Below are 18822 nucleotides of genomic sequence, written 5' to 3' on the forward strand. Positions count from 1 at the left end.
CTCCTGGCTTGTCAGAAAAGATCGTGGGCGACTTGGAGGGCTCACGATCCTAAGCAGGTGCTGGGCTCCTGTGGCCAGATCCTCAACGTTCCCACGGGCAACACAAGCTCCACATCCCTTCAGGGTGTCTGAAGGAGCAGAGGCGTGTGTGGGAGCTGCAGGCACAGAACCAGCAGCAGGAGCCACTCCAGGGAGGATGAAGCGGCACTTCTCCTAGGGTCCACCGGCAGCAAGTCCGCACTCCGGCAACCCTGTACCGAGCACACTTTGTGTATGAGGCCCTGCATCTGGCCCCAGAACACACAATAAGAGATGCAGGCACTATCCCCAAAGAGCTCCACTATGAGGACAGATACTTGCACCAACTATTAATAAGAGGCAAAGCACAATGCAAACCCAAAGCAGGGGGCAGGGACACGGACAATACAGAGAGGAAGGAGAGTTTAACTGAAACTTGAATGTGAAGCCTTTACCCAAGTGCAGAAGGGCCAAGGGACTGCATGGACAAAGGGTTTGTCATTCTAAGGAGCTGAAGCTTTATTATGAGAGGGAAGCAGGGCTGGTGGCAGGGGTGGGGCAAGACAGAGGTAGATTGTAAAGGAGGAGCAGGCCAGGCATGGTGGCTCACAGTTGTAATCCCAATACTTTGGGAGGCCGAGGCAGATGGATCACCTGAGGTCAGGAGTCCAAGACCAGCCCTGGCCAACATGGTGAAACCCCACCTCTACTAAAAATATAAAAATTTGCCAAGCGTGGTTGCACATGCCTATAATCCTACCTACTTGGGAGGCTGAGGCAGGAGAATTGCTTGAACCCGGGAGGTGGAGACTGCAGTGAGCCAAGATTGCGCCACTGCACTCCAGCCTGGGCAACAGGAACAAAACTCCGTCTCAAAAAAAAAAAAAAAAAAAAAGGAAAGGAGAAACAAGGCAAGGAGACCCAGGAATAGTTCAGAGGCTCATGAGGGCCCAAGCTGGGGCAGTGGAGATGGAGAAGATGGGAGAAAACATGAAGTTCACAGGCGGAATTTATGGATCTTCATTCACGACTCCAGGGAGCACCAAACAGCATTAGGGCGGACCCCACAATGGCAAGCGTAGGCCACTGGCCTCAGGACACACCCCAAACCACACAAATAACCTGCTAGAGAAAGAATGTTTGGCTTTGGACACACAGCGAGTTGGAGTGTTCAGGGTGCAATATGAAACAAAGGCTTAAGTCAGGTGTCACTGGCAGATAAACAGAAATTTAAATCAGAAAACAGTCCAGAGTGCTCTTAGTAACAGACAGCCAAGAATACAAAGCTCAGGAGAGCCATCTCAGAGGGTGGCCAGGAAAGGGGCAGGGACCAGGTGGTGAGGCAGGAAGACTGTGTCCCAGGGCTGACGGAGAGACGGGTCTTCTTTCAAGAAAAGGACAGCTAACATCAACAAATGCTATAGAGAAGCCAGGAAGGACGAGGGCTGAAAAGAGGCCATGGGATTTAATAATTAAGAATGTTCAGTGAATTCTAAAATGTGAAGTGCCTATTGAATGGAATGAGAGGGTAGATGCACAATTTCTGTGGTGAAGGAAAGAATGGGAAGGGAAATGGAGAGAGAAAATAGTACCAGGGAAGGGCCAGGAGAAACTTACACAAAATGAGAATGGCAGCACATTGCTGAATAGAGAGTGAGCAAGGTAGAATAAATATCTGGATATATCATTTGAACTCGAGAGAGAGGGATAAACTGTAGATAATTTGAGAATCGTCAACAGAGTGGTAATGACAGAAGTCTTGTCCAGGGATGACACTGCCCATGGAGAGTGTAGATTAAAAGGTCTGCGATGTCCACAGGAAACTGGAGCAAGGGTCTCTCTTCCAATCCTTTGTCCACACCGTTCCTTCCTTCCCACCCATCCAGCTCAATCCATAATGATGAATTCCAGCTACATTCATTTCTGGAAGGGACTGCCCCTTAAGATTAGGCATATGGAAAGTCTTCAACTTCTTCTTAACACTGAGGTTCTACAGATGGTGAACTGGCAAATAAAGGCAGGTCCTATAGGACCCAGGATCAGAAACATGGGTCACTCACCTGTTCCTTTGGTATTCTGAAGTTCTGAGTCATGTCCAAGAGCCCAATCACAAGCCGAGTCTTTCCTCGTGCTTCAGTAAAATACTGGATAATGCCAACAAAATGCACCACATAGAAACTTGGGTTATGCAAAATGTACATAATGATGACCCAACAGAATAAATGGCTCTAAATAGGATTCAATAAAACAGCTGTAAAAGTGGGTTTTAAATATATTTTAATTAAGGTATAATTAACATACAATAAAATATATAGATCTTAATCTGTTGGACGAGTTTTAACAAGTGTATAAACACATAATCACTACCCAAAATGGGACTGAGTACACTTCCATCACCCAAAAGCTTCCTTGCCTCTTTCTGGTTAATTCCCTCCCTACTCTTAAGAAAACACTGTCGATCACCATAGAGTGGTCTCATCCATTCTTGGATTTTATCTAAATGCATTCATAGGGTATGTCCTTCTATTCTTCAGCTGCATCCATATGATTGTTAACAGTAGTTCATTCTTTTTTATTGCTCAGCAGTATTCCACTGTAATATTCATTCTTCAGTTGATGGATATTTGGGCTGTTTCTACTTTTGGCTTTATATGAACATTCTTATATAAGTTCTTTTGTGAACATAATTTTCATTTTCCTAAGGTAAATACTTAAGAGTGGAACTGTTGGATCATGGTGTACATGTATGTTTAATTTCAGGAAAGAAAACTTGCCAAGCAAGTCTCTCAAGGGGTTGGACTACTTCATACACCAACCAGCAATGTTTGAGAGTTGCAGTTGTTCCACAATCTCACCAACATTCCATGTTGATAGTCTTTTTTATTTTAGCCACTCTAACAATAGATGGCATCTCACTGTGGTTTTAATTTGTATTTCCCTGATGAGTGAAGACGCTGAACACTTTTCTACACGCTTATTGGCCATCTGTGTAACTTACTTTGTGAACTACCTGTTCAAAGTGCACAGGTCCATACATTCTGACAAACAAACAGAGCTGCATAACCACAATCACAATCATCATAACAGAAAATTTCCATCTCCTCAAAAAGTTCCCTTGTGCTCTTCTGTAATCGACCCACTCCCATACCCAGTCCACAGAAGCTGTTTGCTTCCCATATAATTTTGGCTTTTCCAGAAGGTCACATAAACAGAATCAGGCAGTATGTGACCTTTTGAGTCTGGCTTCTTTTCACTAATTATAATGCATTCGAGACTGGTCCATGTTGTGTCACTTTGTTCCTTTGTACTGGTGAGTAGTACTCCAATGAAGTTGTTTATTCATTGGCCAGCTGAATGACATGTGGGTTGTTCCAGCTTTTGAACTTCATGAGTAATGCCGCTGTAAACGTTCCCATACAAATTTCTGTAGGTGCACAACTTTTCATTCTCTTAGGTAAATACCTAGAAGTGGGATTGCTGGATCATGTTGTAAATGCAGATGTGTAAGATTCTTAAGTGCAGATTTATAAGAAAATGTCAATCTTGTGTCTAAAGTGGCTGTGGCATTCTGCATTCCTACAAGCCAGTACAAGAAGTTTTTATTGTTGTTGTTGTTTTGTGTGTGTGTGTATGAGTGTGTGTGTCTGTGTGTGACGGAGACTCACCTTGTCATCCAGGCTGAAGTTCAGTGGCGTGATCTCTGCTCTGCTCACTGCAAACTCCACCTCCTGGGTTCAAGCTATTCTCCTGCCTCAGCCTCCCAAGTAGCTGGAACACAGGAGTCTGCCACCATGCCCAGCTAAATTTTGTACTTTTAGTAGAGACGGCATTTCACCATGTTGGCCAGGCTGGTCTTGAACTCCTGACCTCAAGTGATCCGCCTGCCTTGGCCTCCCAAAGTGCTGGGATTACAGGTGTGAGGCACCGTACCCGGCAAGAGTTTCAGTTTCTCTACATGTTCACCAGCACTTGGTATTACCAGGGTCTTTTTGGTTTTATTTTGGGAAGATACCCTAGGAAGTGTGTACCAGTATCTCATTGTGGTTTTTAGTTTCATTTCACTGATGAATGATGCTGTTGAACATTCTTCATGTGCTTAGTTGCCATCTATCTGTGTATCCTAAGATGTCTATAGAACTCTCTTGCCCATTTTTAAATTGGGTTGTTTTCATATTCTTGAGGTTTTAAAGTTCTTCATATATTATGGATCCCTTATTAGATGTATGTTTTACAAAGATTCCTCCCAATCTGTGGCTTGTTTTTTCATTATCTAAACAGTATCTTTTGAAGAACAGGATTTTTTAATTCTAGGAAGTCTGACAAATGTTTTTTCTCTTATGGATTGTGCAATTGGTGTCATATCTAATAAATCACTGCTAACCCAAGGTCATGAAAACTTTCTCCCATGTTTTCTTCCAGAAGGCTTATAGATTTAAACTTAGGTCTATGATCCACTCTGAGTTAATTTTTGTACACAGTATGGGGTATGGGTTGAGGTTCATTTTATTTGCATATGAATGTCCAGTTGTTCCATTACAATCTGTTGAAAAGACTATCCTTTCTCCATTGAATTCCCTTTGTACCTTTGTCAAAAATCAATTGAGCATCTATATGTGGATCTGTTTCTGGATTCTCTATTTGGTTCCATTGATTTATATGTCCATCTTTTTGCAATACCATGCTGTCTTGATCATTGTAGCATTACAGTCTTAAAATCAGGCTATCTTCCAGCTTTGCTCTTTTTCAAAATTGCTTTGGTCTTTCTAGATCTTTTGCATTTCCATAAAAACCTTGCAATTAGTTTATCTAGATGTTGAGTAGGATGGCACAGAATTCATAAATCAATTTGGGGAAAACAGGTATCTTAATATTTAGTCTTTCAATACATGGTATAGCCCTCCATTTATATAGGTCTTCTCTAATTTCTCTCTGAGACATTTTGTAGTTTTCAGCATAGAGGTCTTACACATTTTCTTATTCTAAGGCATTTGAAGTTTTTGAAGCTACTGTCAACGGTAGTCATATTTAAGTTTCTTCTTCCAATTGCTGCCAATATATAGAAATACAATTGATCTTGTATCTTGTTGTCTTGCTGAATTCTTTTATTCTCATAGGTGCTTGGGTTTTTTCTTTTTTTTATAGATTCCATGGGGTTTTTCATAATCATGTTGTTTGCAAATAAAGGTTAAATTCTGAAGTTAGATTAATTTGACCGTCTAAAACCCCAAAAGACAGGTGCTTTTCAATTATTAAAAAGTGTCCAAAATCCCAGAAAAAAAAACTTGAGAATTTTGACCTCAGAGTTTTTACTTCCCTTTCTTGTCAGATTAACACCATCTTACAAGGGATGACAGGAGGCTGTTTCATTGCACGGGAATGGGAGGCCACCGTCAAGAAACTCTGGTGGCTATGATAACTTACACACAGTTTCAAAGTTATCCCTTCCATACACCACCTCTGTGTCCTGTGCAGTCGGCAGTGCTGGTGGCAGGCCTGACGACTACCAATGTACCAAGCAATGAAGCAGCAGATGTTTAGTGTATCTCCAGGCTCTATCATCTGGATATTTACTGTAAGCTTCTGGTAAAGTGATCTCTTTCAGCCTGGTAAACAAACTCTGGGTTTCACATGTGACTTTTCAAAGAGCTCCAGGGAGTGGGGCTGTTGACAGCATTTTTCCCACCAGCAAAGAGACACACGAAAAGGTCTCAATTATAGGTAACTGACAATCCAACAGCAACAAACACACACAGTGTTGGCAATGTAAAATCCAAAGACGCTTGTATAACAGAAAGGCAACGGCAAGTTCACCAAGTTTATGGCTCAATTACTAAAGTACACAGAAACAAGGAAACAGATCAACTGATGAAGGACTTTACAAGGGCTTGTATTTAAAATGTATTGCTGCCACCACGTGATATTTTCCCATTCCGCAACCTTATATAACTTAAGTCCTCAGTCATATCTATAGTATCAACTGCTATGATTTGTTGAAGTTAATTCATGCCTCCATCACAAAAATCAAGCAATTATTTATCATGCTAGTGTTATTTTTACCCAGTAGTTTCAGATACAACTTTATTACGAGGTAGTGAAACTGTGTGTGTGTGTGTGTGTGTGTGTGTGTGTTATACACATACAATTTTTTAACAGAGAAGTAACTCTCAAGCACTCCACTGCCATTCCATCAAATGCAAGGCAAGTGATTGCTGAATTCCCAATTATGCTCAACCTTAAATCACACTGTTTGGTCTGATTGTATATCCAGTCCTACAGGGAGTTGTGCAAAGGCATATATTTGGCAAGCTTTCAAACCACGGCAACAAAACATGTGCTGAAGAAAATGATTCAAAATATTAAGAAAGCAGTCATTTATTTTAGAAAGCCTGTTCACGTGAGACAATAAGCTGCTTCCCAGAATAGGCTCCATCCATCAGGAAAACACTACAACCTAACACACACTGGCTGGAATCCCTCTCAGCCATCACACAGCAGTGATGATTATTTATCATCCACAGTGCATCAAAGATGGAGAAGCAGACTGGGCACGCTTCCATGATGGTGCAGGGCTGCCAATGGCGGCAAACCCTCCCCACCCTGAAGAAGCATCCATGGTACAGATGACCTCACAGATCCTAGAGACTTACCTGGTTTTCCTACAGATCCACAGGCGAGCTTGTGGGTACTCAGGCACACGAAGGTGACGGAAGACAGGGGCACCTTGGTGCTAGGTCTAGATCATCTATTCCATTTAAAGAAAAAAAAAATCAAACAAAAGAAAACAAACCAGGGGGCCCAATGTTGGCCAGCCACCTGTTTGGAGGTTGGCTAGGCAATGAGAGGCTGGAGGTCCTTCTAGGAATCAGGCTAGCTGGGCCTGCTGAGTTAGGCCAGTTGAAGCAAAGCAAAGTTCATTTGAGATGAGACTTAGGAAAATCTCTTTCCAGTATCTCTCCCGAGCATGCCCCTGGAAAGCATCTGCACCATCACAAGGCACCAACTCCACCCAGGATAACTGTTTTGTGACGAGCCCATTCTCTCACACTCTGTGAACTTTAACTTATCTGCCTGGAAGACAGAATTTCCATCTCCTTTTTTTTTTTTTTTTTTGGAGACGGAGTCTTGCTCTGTCACCCAGACTGAAGTGTAGTGGTGCGATCTCAACTCACTGCAAGCTCCGCCTCCTGGGTTCACGCCATTCTCCGGCCTCAGTCTCCCGAGTAGCTGGGACTACAAGCGCCCGCCACCATGCCCGGCTAATTTTTCCTATTTTTAGTAGAGATGGGGTTTCATCGTGTTAGCCAGGATGATCTCAACCTCCTGACCTCATGATCCGCCTGCCTCGGCCTCCCAAAGTACTGGGATTACAGGCATGAGCCACCGTACCCGGCCCAGAATTTCTATCTCCTTCTATCACTGTATCTGAGGAATGGGCAACAGATGGATCTAGTAAGATGTACATAATAATTAGTTTTCTCTAAATCAGGACACACTACAATTTTAACAAATATTTAAGCTCCTCAACCAATTTTAAGAAACATTTAATGAGCCAACCGAAGTACCAAGACAAGAAATAAGAAACTGCAGGTTAGCAAATGAACTGGAATCTCAACTTTCATAGGGTAAACAACTTTGCATTCGTAGGGTTTTTCAGATACCACTAAACACAGTATCTGCAAAGAAGAGAAAAACTTATGGACTGGTGGTTAGCCAGAAATTTCTGCAAATATCTTAGCCATGAAAAGACAGGCTAGAAAAAGAAAACCAAGATGTTTGTGGGCAGAAAATCATTCTGGCTCTGAAGGCTGGGAAAAAAGAAATGAACAATAGTAAGTGGATACTTTTCCCTTACTAACATTCAAAGCAGTTAAACACAACCCATATATTCATCTAGAAGTGCCAATCTCACTTTTTCAGGTTCCATCAGAGGGCCCTGTTTCATTTTCAAACAATTAAATAATCACCACCATATACTGAATGTGTGTCAAACATAAGGTCAAGTGTACTGCACACACTAACTTCTAATGAATCTCTGTGGGAAAGGCACTGCCTTTCAAAAACTCACCAGGAGTACTGATTAGGTAGGTAAAGGAAGATGTTTAGAACATTCAGTTGACTAAACCACATTATCTTCAAAAGCAATCAGCCAAAAAGTCAAATCAGAAAAGTGATATACAATCTGGGGGTGTTTATATAGTAGATGGTTTCTTATAATCTTATGAGAAAAACGGATTCCAGTAAACACAGCCTTATTGAGTTTGCGCTAACTAGGAAACCAATGACTGACATGGACTTCCAACACTACTCCCCACCCCACGCTGACCCTAAACACACAATGGCTCAGCAGCTCGTCACCATGGGAACACAATCTGCTGTGCTTACATGCTTCTTGCACACAAGACCATCCATATGGTGGTCAAAACCCATTTTCCACCCCCATCTTCCCACCTTCATTTCACACATCTTGATCCTGAACAGCCCAGGCCCTTTCCTGACTCTGCCTGTGCTCATCCTGTTTGTTCCCTCCTACCTGAACCTGTTCTCTACTCGGGCAAGTGGGGAACCAGGCAGAGCTGAGGCATCTTCGGCTCTGGTCAAACATGAGAAGGGAGAGGTTCTCTTAAACTGAGTCTAACGAACTGATGCTCACTCAAAAGCAACTGAAATCCTCCAGCTCCATGGCTTTATCTCTAGGTCTCAGTTCTAAAAAGGTCCAATTCACTATAAATTAACTGGGAAGTTACTGTTTCTCCTTGCACACCCCAATCACTGTAATAATGCCCTGATAAAGACAGCAACAAGAATGAAAAGTTGCACAGGGGAGCTTTTGCCAAGCAGATGGGTCTCCTGAGTTCTACAATCCAATCCCCAACGAGTATATTCAAGACCAAAGTAAATACTTCAACACACAGCTTGGAGTGGCATAATACATTTTGAGACTCAGTGAGTTGGAAATGTGATTCTTTTCTTCCCTAAGGAAGCTGATGCAAAGGGTTCCTTGGAAGTAGTTAATGGAACCCTCTGTGTCAGTTTCTTTAGGGAAGGAAAGAATCACAACTGCCTAGGTATCAGTAGCCTTTACCATGTTTTCCTCCTGAACCCGTGGATGTTGTCAGGTGGAAAACCAATGAAACGAAAAGTGGCTGACCAAAGTTTTGGTTTCTGCAAATATCTCTATCTTAACAGATTTGCTACCTAACCCCAGAATGAACATTCAACACAGAAAGCATCCCGGCCAGACACGCCACAGGAGAAATCACAGAAAATGCTATCTGGCTCCGAAGGTGGGTCTAAGGGAATTCAAATTCAGTCTTCAGCAAAGGCAAGCAGTGCTATCCCACTGCCCCAGGAAGGACACAGAGGCAGATCACCACTGGTGAATTCCTACTATGGACCAAGAATGCTGGGAAATTACCTTTTCATCTCATTTGTGGGGAGCTAGGGGAATTTCATGTCCTTCTAGGGACAGAGGCTGATTCTGTTTAAGCACAAGCATTCTGTCAATCCCCAAATTTCAACTTTCAACCCTAAAAGGCAAAGTTTAGAGCAGTTTTTTCCCAAACGGTTCAAAAAAAATGTGGGCAAGAATTTTAGGCGCAGCTTCTAGGCAGCCAGGTCCACCAAGTGAGAGCTCTCCTTGAGCATTAGTGATCTGCAGGGTTCCACTTCCACACTGATTTAATCAATGAATACCTGGGTACTTGCAGGTCCGTCTAACTGCTCAGAACACGGCTAAGAAGGAGATAGACAGGGCCTCTGCCCTAAAAGAGCTAGTAGGATGGGGAAGAGCTGAGGACAAAAAGAAAAAGAAGAGACAATTTCAGACAGTAATAAATGCTATGAAAACACCACACTGCCACATGACAGAGCGACAGGCGACTATTACCCGTCGTCAGCCTATCAGGGGAGGGTCTCTCCGAGGAGATAACATTTGAGGTGAGCCCTGAATGACACAAAGGAGCCAGCACACAAAGATGCGGAGGAGGGGAAATCATTTTAGGTAGAAAAAACAGCGAATGCAAAAAAGAATCATGTTTGATGGATTCCCGGTATGGGAAGGGTCAATGTACTTAGAGGGAAGGGGCACCTGGTAGGAAATGGAGAGGCAGGGGCCAGATTATTCATGCTGACCGGACTCCAAATGGAAAGAAAGTCACTGTAGGGTTTAAGCTAGTGACCGAATCCTATTTACATTCTTCATAGATTGCTCTGGCTAGTGCATGGGGAATCTATTGCAAGGGGAGCAAACTGGAGACAGGAAGTCCACACAGGAAAATGTGACAGATCTCCAGGCAAAGAAAAGAAGGTGGCTTGGACGAGGGTGGTACTAGCAGAGATGTGCAAAGATGGATGTACCTTGGAAGGAGATGGATGTTTGGGATGGGGAAAAACGGGCAGAATCAAGGCCACTCCTGAGATTCTGGCTTGAACTACTGATGAGTTTGGGTAAGTCAACCTTAGCCCTCATGTTCCTAAATATTCTTCCATGCTCTTTCACCAACTTTGAACTTCAACCCTCACCTGACACCTTTTAACAGTGGACAGAGAACACTGCGCCCTGTCCAAACACCAAGGCAGATTTAAGTGTTAATACTTACAGTCATGCTTCAAAATGAAAGGTGGGTGAGTTCAGGCCCATGCACTGGCTCAGGGCCTGTAAGAAGTTCACCTGAGCTACGTCTTGCCTCCTCCCTTGACCTCGCCCTCCCTATTGAAAAGTCTTGGTCTCCTGGCTTTGCAAAGACCTTCCGTCTGAAGCAGCTGCTCACAGAGCATATTCTGCTTCCTTTTACCAGGCTTTTTAAACAGATACTTTTTCTACCCTGAGTTTGTCACCATTTAAAATGTTGTGCTAGTTAGCAGTAATTATGTAAATGCAAGCCGCCATTTCTATTTTTAAAAGGAACCCCCATTTAGCATTCTTATATCCTGAAATGTTTAAAATAGCTAGTCCAGTGATGTTTTCACTTTATTCAAACTGTTTGTGTGGCTTTAAATACAGGTTCAGCAGAAACCAAAGCAAGTCAAACATTTACTTTCTATTAAACATCTAAATCAGAAGATTAAAAAACTATTTTACATTTAACAGAAAGAAGCCGTCAAATCAGCACAGTGGCAGCTTCACCGTATTTACTGCCAAGAAGGGCTGACGCTTGAGAGGTAATCAATTTAGGAAGGGAGGGATGGATTTCTTTAAATTCTTCAAAAAGGGAAAAATACATTTGAGCAAATCTTTTAATTATAGTATCTTCCAAAGAACCTACAAAGCCTTTATTCTTTCCAAACCTAATGCTTTTTAAAGGCAGCTTTTGCCCCTTAATTCCACATGAAATATTCAGTATAGCATAATTAAATTTTATTCCATGCTATTTTTACTGGGTTCACAGAAATAGAGGGTGGCATCATCCTTAAAACAAACTTCCAGCAACTTCGCTTTCACAGTGAATGGCTGGTTCTTAAAATTGAACTTAAAATGCAAAACCTACTCCAAATGCCTATTTCCGTTCAGGGTAGATGGGTGGGTACTGAAGAAATAAGTTCATTCATATGTCACACCAACCTTCAAATAAACAATTGCCTCAGTTCTCCGTTCACTTAATTGTGCTTGCCACAAGGCACCTGAAAGCATCGATCTTCATTTTCAGCATTTAAATCCCAGAGCCTGTTTTATCTTTCAGTGTGAATCTATCTGGTAGGTAAAGAAAAGAGAGAGGAAAAGGGAAAGGAAAGAAGTGCCCATCCACAGCTGAAAGATACTAATTTTGAGTAAACATTTGGATGCCTGGGTCATCTGTGTGAGGAGTGGGCTTGATATTTTTAGTCATTTATGTAAATTATACAACCAAAATCTTACTATATTTTCCAGTCAGAGTCAGTAAGCTACAAATTAACACAAACCCCCCTCCCTCTCAGCCTGACAAACGGAATACAGAACAGTACAAAAAGCAAGGATTATGGGTCTCTTAAGTGATCTACAGCTAAGCCCACCAGCCAACAGAGCCAAGAACCACACCTAGTCTCTCTCTCCCAAGATCACGCAGAACCCCTGATGGAACATAAGCCTATGAAAATGCGCAACTCCCTCAGTGTGCATGTGAAGCTAAAATCTCCATTTAGAATTCTGCGAACCTATCAACAGGGATGATCTCAGATGAGTGGTTACCCACCCTCTTATTCCAGCCAGACTGTCTCATCTGTTTCCTAACTTCCTAAAAGCATCACAACTGAAGAGGGCAGGCAAACAACAACAAATATTTTTCTCAAGTGACATCTGAAACTGCTGTAAGGGAGCAGCTCGCCCACCCACGCCAAAGAGGCTCCTAGGAAAGCCAGCAGGAATTGGCTTTGGGTGCTGCTCCAGAACTCACAGGTGCCACGCTAGAACAGACAAACAGCTTTTTCTTTTTTTTTTTTTTTTTCCTCGAGATGGAGTCTTACTCTGTCGCCCAGGCTGGAGTGCAATGGCGCAATCTCGGCTCACTGCAACCTCCACCTCCTGCCTCAGCCTCCTGAGTAGCTGGGATTATAGGCATGCCACCATGCCCGGCTAATTTTTTGTAGTTTTAGTAGAGACGAGGGTTTCACCATGTTGGCCAGGCTGCTCTTGAACTCCTGACCTTATGATCCGCCCGCCTTGGCCTCCCAAAAGTGCTGGGATTACCAGGCATGAGCCACCACGCCTGGCCATTTTGCCACAGCTTTTTTTTTTTTTTTAAACAGTTCATTTAATGAGGCTGTTAGGACTTCAAAACATGAAAACATATCTACTCATACATTTTATTTTGTAGTATAGATTCACCTCTGACACTGATTTAGAACAAAACACCCACCAAAGTGGTCACTGAGATCTCATAGTCTGGAACTAGCTGCCACTACAGCCACCAGCACATGGGCTCCTCTGAACCCATATTTTTCAGAAAAGTTACCTGAGATGCTGTTAGAAATGGAGACCTAGTAGAAAATGAAACCAATGAACTGAGGCACAAGAGGACAAAATTTGATTTTTATACCACAGAAACGGGTACAGAACTTATATAAAAGCATCTACCCACACCACATTCGCAAAATAAAGTAAAAAAAATTTGCTTGGGAGACTCATTTCTGTTTTCAGATTGGATCCCAAGGTTTCAATAAGACGTTCTGCTAGTTTCTCAAGAACCTGGCCCATTTATCACTTTTTCAAACTACATCATCTTCTCACTCAAATATCTCAGTGGCTCTTGTAAAAAATATGTCACACATGTCTCTACTGTCAAGGTTTATCTCTAGCACAATATGTAACCCACAGATCGCAAACAAGATGTAGCCTCTCAGAGGGGACCGCAGTTATCCCAGAGTCTGCTGATGGTGCCTGGTAGTGTCAACATCAGGAAGAGGATGAGATGAACTCACAACCCGCCCAACCTGGGATTTCTGAAGGCACAGTACGGCGAGGTTTGGTTAATTCAAGCCCAACAATGCTGATTTCACAAAATTCAGTAAAGATTTGGGCTGAAACAAAATGTGAAAATTGTCTACTAGACATTAAAGAATTACTATGCATATGAATGCATAAATAAGGTTGCTGAGGTAGAGTTTAGCCATTTTAAAAGGGGGACCACAGCAGTTTCAAAGACTCCTGATGGCAGAAGTGCGTGGGCCGGGGCTCAGGATGTGTCTGTACAATGACTCGCATGGACCTGGGCTCTAACTCTGGCTGTGCAGTCTCAGCCAGGCCACTCCTTGGCCTCCCTTACAACATTCGGGTTCATAAAAAGGGAGGGACAAAGCTCTCCTTGCTGGTCTTTCAGGGTTGCTAAGAAACCAAATGAGACATTGTCTGTGGCATTACTTTCTTAAACTGCAGTAGTACATAAAATCTGAGCTGCTACTATTTTTTTCATATACTAATGCTAATCATAGATTATCTATGTATTAAAATTGGCTGGTTGACTTTCTATTGGGTAAGTCCAATAAGCTTCTTTTCTTATTTCTGAAGATAAAAAACCTTTTGTTGTTTTTTGAAGATGCATGTGCTTCTACCTTGACTTAAATTGTAATTGCTTGAGAAGTAGCTATGAGATGGCAAAAAAACCTAGTTGAAATACTGATGAAAACTGAATACTCCATGTTTCCTTAGGCTGCACAGCTCATTAGCTGTACAAGCAGGGAAAATACTCGGGTGTTAAGATCCTGGAAAATCACAGAAGGCTATTCTAATGTCAAATGACCACAGACACAGAGCAAGGTAAAACCAGAAGGTAAAACCAGCAAGGCTTCCAGAGCCATTTGGAAGCAAATGCCAACATATCTACAATGGAATTCAGGGACTCAGCACAAACGTTTCTGTCTTAGCAAAGTGATAAATAGGCATTTAAGCCAAATTTGATCCAAATTCACAGAGATTATATATATGAAAACTCATCAGGAAAACTTAACAGTATAAAAGTGAGAATTGAAGAAACTAGGTAAGGGATCTATGGGTACTCCAAACTATCCTAGCAACTTCGTTATAAATACGGAATTATTGGCAAATAAAGTTATTTTTTAATGACCTTTTAATAAAGGTGGGGAAGCCTGCCTTTGAGCAAGGAAAGGGAAAAGTCTTTAGTAGCAGTCTACATAGGTCAATCTGTCAGGACTCTCAGACACATCATCTCACGTCATCCTCACAACTCTCTCTTGACACAGGTTCAAAAGACAAACTATGACTATTTCACAGCTAAAGAAACTCATGAAAGAGTGACTTTCTTGAGGTCCCACAACTTTTCAGAGTGATGACAGGATTCAGTTTTTGGTCTGCCTACAGAGTAAAGAATCTGGCCAAGCAGGCTGGGCGGGGTGCCTCATCGCCTATAATCTTAGCATTTTGGGAGGAGAGCAAGAAAACTGCTTAAGGCCAGGAGTTCTAAGACCAGACTGGGCAAAATAGCAAGACCTCGACTTCACAGAAAAATGAGGAAATCAGCCAGGCATGGTGGCCCCCAGGTCCGAGCTACTCAGGAGGCTAAGGCAGGAGGAGCACTTGAGCTCAGGAGGTCAAGGCTGCAGTAAGCTGGAATCATACCACTGCACTCCCTCCAGCCTGGGCAATAGAGTGAGACTTCACCTCAAAAAAAAAAAAACAAAAAAAACTGTCCAAGGGCCTAAGTGGGCAAGGTGGGCTGCCCTAACCCACTGGACAGGCTCACCCAAAGTTGTGCCAGTGAGTCACTCAAAGGCCATCAAGGAGCCTTCCTTCCTTAACTCAGGAAGTGACATGGTCTGCTCTTCAAAAGGGAGTTGAGAGATGCATCCAAAAATGGATGTCCTGGTTCCTCATGGGAAATCTCAACACTGGTAATCCCTTCTTACAGCAAGGCCACCTGGAAATTCGCTCACAACCTAAGCTGCTGAAGACTCACTATAAAGCTGTTACTGAGTCAATGCCAGGGCCATGGCTTAATGGAGTAGGAAACTGACAAGCACTGAACACATGAAAAAATACGAAATTACAGGGCCAGTCATAAACTGGCTCCTCTTCAGCAGAGCCTCCGGAAGGCTCCTGGGTCAGAGTCCCTCTCTGCCTGACGTCCTCTGTGTGCCACCAGAGGGCACTAACTCATGGAACTGCTCTTTAAAATCAGGTCACACACAAACTGCAGGAATGTTGAATGAAAACTAGCCTTCAAATCAATGAAGTGCTAAGTATGTAATTTTGACAGTGTTATAAGCATCTACTGGTCAAAATTTTCAATTTAATTCTACAAAACTTAAAAGTACACACATGCAGCAGAAGAATATACTAAACACAGTAAGTTGATCAAACCTTCAGCTTTATGAAAATAACATATAAAATAAATAAAAGAGTGATGCATTTGCTCCTGCATCTCTGGTCACAGGGGCTGTCAAATGGATAACCCATCCCAGCGTTTTTTACACACACACAATATAAGAGTGCCAAGAAAAACATGTTGATTTCTCCTTTGCTTTAAAAAGCCACTCTTCATTGAATTAGAAGTGGACATTAACCATAATAAAATTACAGTACCGTTTATTAAGCATGATTAAAACATGATTTAATCTTCTGTACTAGAATCCTCGTAAGACAAGCAGCAGACACTGACGAGTGTGCACTGCGGCCTAGCTTGCTGTTCTAAGCACATCCCACTTACTTTACTCCCCACATCCCTCTGAGCGGTGATACAATTCCATTTTAATAAAAAGTTAGTTCAACCTTGCATTTCTTGAATGTAATAATTTTTTTTTTTTTTGAGACCTAGTCTCACTCTGTCGCCCAGGCTGGAGTGCAGTGGCGCAATCTCGGCTCACCGCAAGCTCCGCCTCCCAGGTTCAAACCACTATCCCACCTCAGCCTCCCGAGTAGCTGGGACTACAGGTGACCGCCACCAAGCCCAGCTAATTTTTTGTGTCTTTTAGTAGAGACGGGGTTTCACCATGTTAGCCAGGATGGTCTCGATCTCCTGACCTCATGATCCACCCACCTTGGCCTCCCAAAGTGCTGGGATTACAGGCATGAGCCACCGCGCCTGGCCAGTAATTTTTCTTTACATCTGTATCCTCTGCTTGTGATTTATTTGCCCATGAAACTATAAATACAGATTTGTGAGTTCTGCCTCATTAACCGCTTTCTACAATTATTTCTTCACCCCAGAATTCATACTTCTTATACTTTCATAAGCGTATAAGATTATATAATCAAAATAATTCAGCGATCAGTTGAATAAAAAATGCACCATGACCAAAGGGTTTTTGTTTCACTTTGCTTTGTGGTATGTAAAAAATTTAGCCTTTGCTTTTATTTAAAAGGACCTGAAACAGCTTTAATTGTTTGATCAGAAATACTGGTTACTTCTCTATATAAAACAAAATTCAAGTTCAATTGGACCTTGGTTTTCCTGATTTTAGTTGATTTTCCTCCGTGTGTCATAAACAACTGAAGTTTACACTGAAATGAACAAAATCTGACAAATTATACCTGAAAAGAAGTTTCAGTTCTTTAAACAATTCGTCACAAGTTAGTGCTACAAATAAACTCACCTTGAGATAACAGCCTACATCACAGGATACTGTCTCCTTGGTTTTTGTTTCTGTTCTTTGCTTAAAAAAAAAAAAAGAGAGAGAAAAAGAAAAGAAAAGAAAAAAAGAAAAACTTTCTCAAAGGTTTTCAAGAACAATATTGGTATTCTGGCCTATGCCAACACACAAAGAATAAAGACAGGGAACCATGGCATCTGTGAAGGTATCTGGAACAAAAGTACTTCTGTTAATATTCTCTAAGTAATTGTCTCCAACTTTCCTCTATATCTTTTTTAATGCCCACTTGATCTAGAAAATGTTTTGATTTATCTTGTTTACGTGATGTCAAAATTTATCTTAAATAATTAAGAGAACCACTAAGTATTTGCCTGTTTCCTGCCTCTCTTTTATTTCTCCATGTTTCTTTCTAGACTCTCACTAGATGTCGATATTACAGTATTCCAGAGACATGAGTCATGTTTCTATGCATCTCTGTCTTCTACTTCTTCAGGAGGCACCGATATCATCACATATAGTAAGTCTGTAATTCATAATTCCAAAGTCCTGATATGCTCCAGCTTCTCACAGCACCCTGAACTAGGCTTCCAGTTACTTCAAACACAACAAAAGCTTTATGCTTCTTTCCAAACTTTCACTGCTTTATCATTGGAAAAGGTCTATGTAAATGGCAAGTTAAAGGAAAAACATTCAGAAAGGACGCGACGCAAGTGACCCACGCATTCGTTCAACAGCATTTATTTAGACTCTGCACTGTGTCCGCACTGTCCTATGCACTGGAGATACACGGAGACAAGACAAAGGCCCTGCTCTCATGGAGCTTCCATTCTCATGAGAAGATGGTAACTGACAGGAAAACATACCACCGCTGGGGCAGGTGCTAGTAAGAAAAAGGCAGCTTGCTGAGGGGACAGTGTGGCATCACGGATGGTCACGGAGGCCTCTGGACCGGGAGGCGTGTGCACAGAGCCCTGCTCTCCAAAGCTCAGTCAGGCTGCGGAGCTCCTTCATAGTAACTCCGGATGAGACAAGAGTAGGTCACTTTATTCTATTTCATTTTTAGTAACATTCGGTTCAAATTAATTTGGGGTTTTGAGAACAGTTAATTCACTAATAGAACTGTCTTAAAGCCAGACATGGGGCTGGCAGGATGGGAAAGCTCTCCCTACGAATTCTGCCAGCTTTCATTCCAATGTGTCAGCCCTCACGGCTCCAGCTCTGTGGATCCCTCTTCTTTGCTGCGCCCATGAACAAGTGTGTGGTGAGAGCCTGAAATAAATAGGTGTAAAATGGGTCAAAACCGTTGCTTCTATTTCTGTTTTTAACTGAAGAAAATTTGCCCCATTTCCAGAGGCAGAGAGAGAAGGAGACATCTAGGTAAAGGCAAACTAAAGTATATATTAAACACACACAAATGTATACAGATGAACAGGTATGTATCTACCCGCACCCACACACTATACACGTGTATATACAACCATATATGTCTGACTTCTTCGCCTATGACAATCCAAAACTGGGTCTCATATAATGGTCTTTTTGCAATGATTACAGCATAACTTTTATTGGGTTGTAGGTTTTATCTTTAAAAGGCCACGAAACTTTTTTAAAAGATCAAATAAAAAATTAAAGGTTCAAAGAAGATCAAGGCTCAGATTCAATTAACACTAATTTTGGAAGGATTTTTTTTTTACTTACTATGCATATTCAGCAAACTACTTAAGTTTTGGGTTTTTTTCTAACATAGCATCCTAGGGGAGTCATTATGCACAATCAACTCGCTAATTC

The 18822-nt window shown here is 42.1% G+C and overlaps 1 protein-coding gene across 21 annotated transcripts in view; it reads right to left on the reverse strand.

Annotated features, from left to right (window-relative positions):
* LOC105479380 (calmodulin binding transcription activator 1) overlaps positions 1–18822 on the reverse strand; it is a 975024-nt gene that overhangs the window by 851709 nt on the left and 104493 nt on the right. For 4 of the 21 annotated variants that reach the window (XR_985903.2, XR_985901.2, XR_011606168.1 and 1 more), the window contains one exon: positions 17757–18303. The exons of the other annotated variants lie outside the window; for them this stretch is intronic. Coding sequence is in view for 1 of the 4 variants with exons in the window: in XM_011737397.3 (XP_011735699.1) it covers positions 18232–18303 (72 nt within the window). In the remaining 3 variants the exon portion in view is untranslated. Of the gene's footprint in view, positions 1–17756; positions 18304–18822 lie in introns of those variants that run through there. 21 annotated transcript variants of the gene reach the window in all.

This window comes from Macaca nemestrina, chromosome 1, assembly GCF_043159975.1.
Source record: "Macaca nemestrina isolate mMacNem1 chromosome 1, mMacNem.hap1, whole genome shotgun sequence".
NCBI classification, from domain to species: Eukaryota; Metazoa; Chordata; class Mammalia; order Primates; family Cercopithecidae; genus Macaca; species Macaca nemestrina.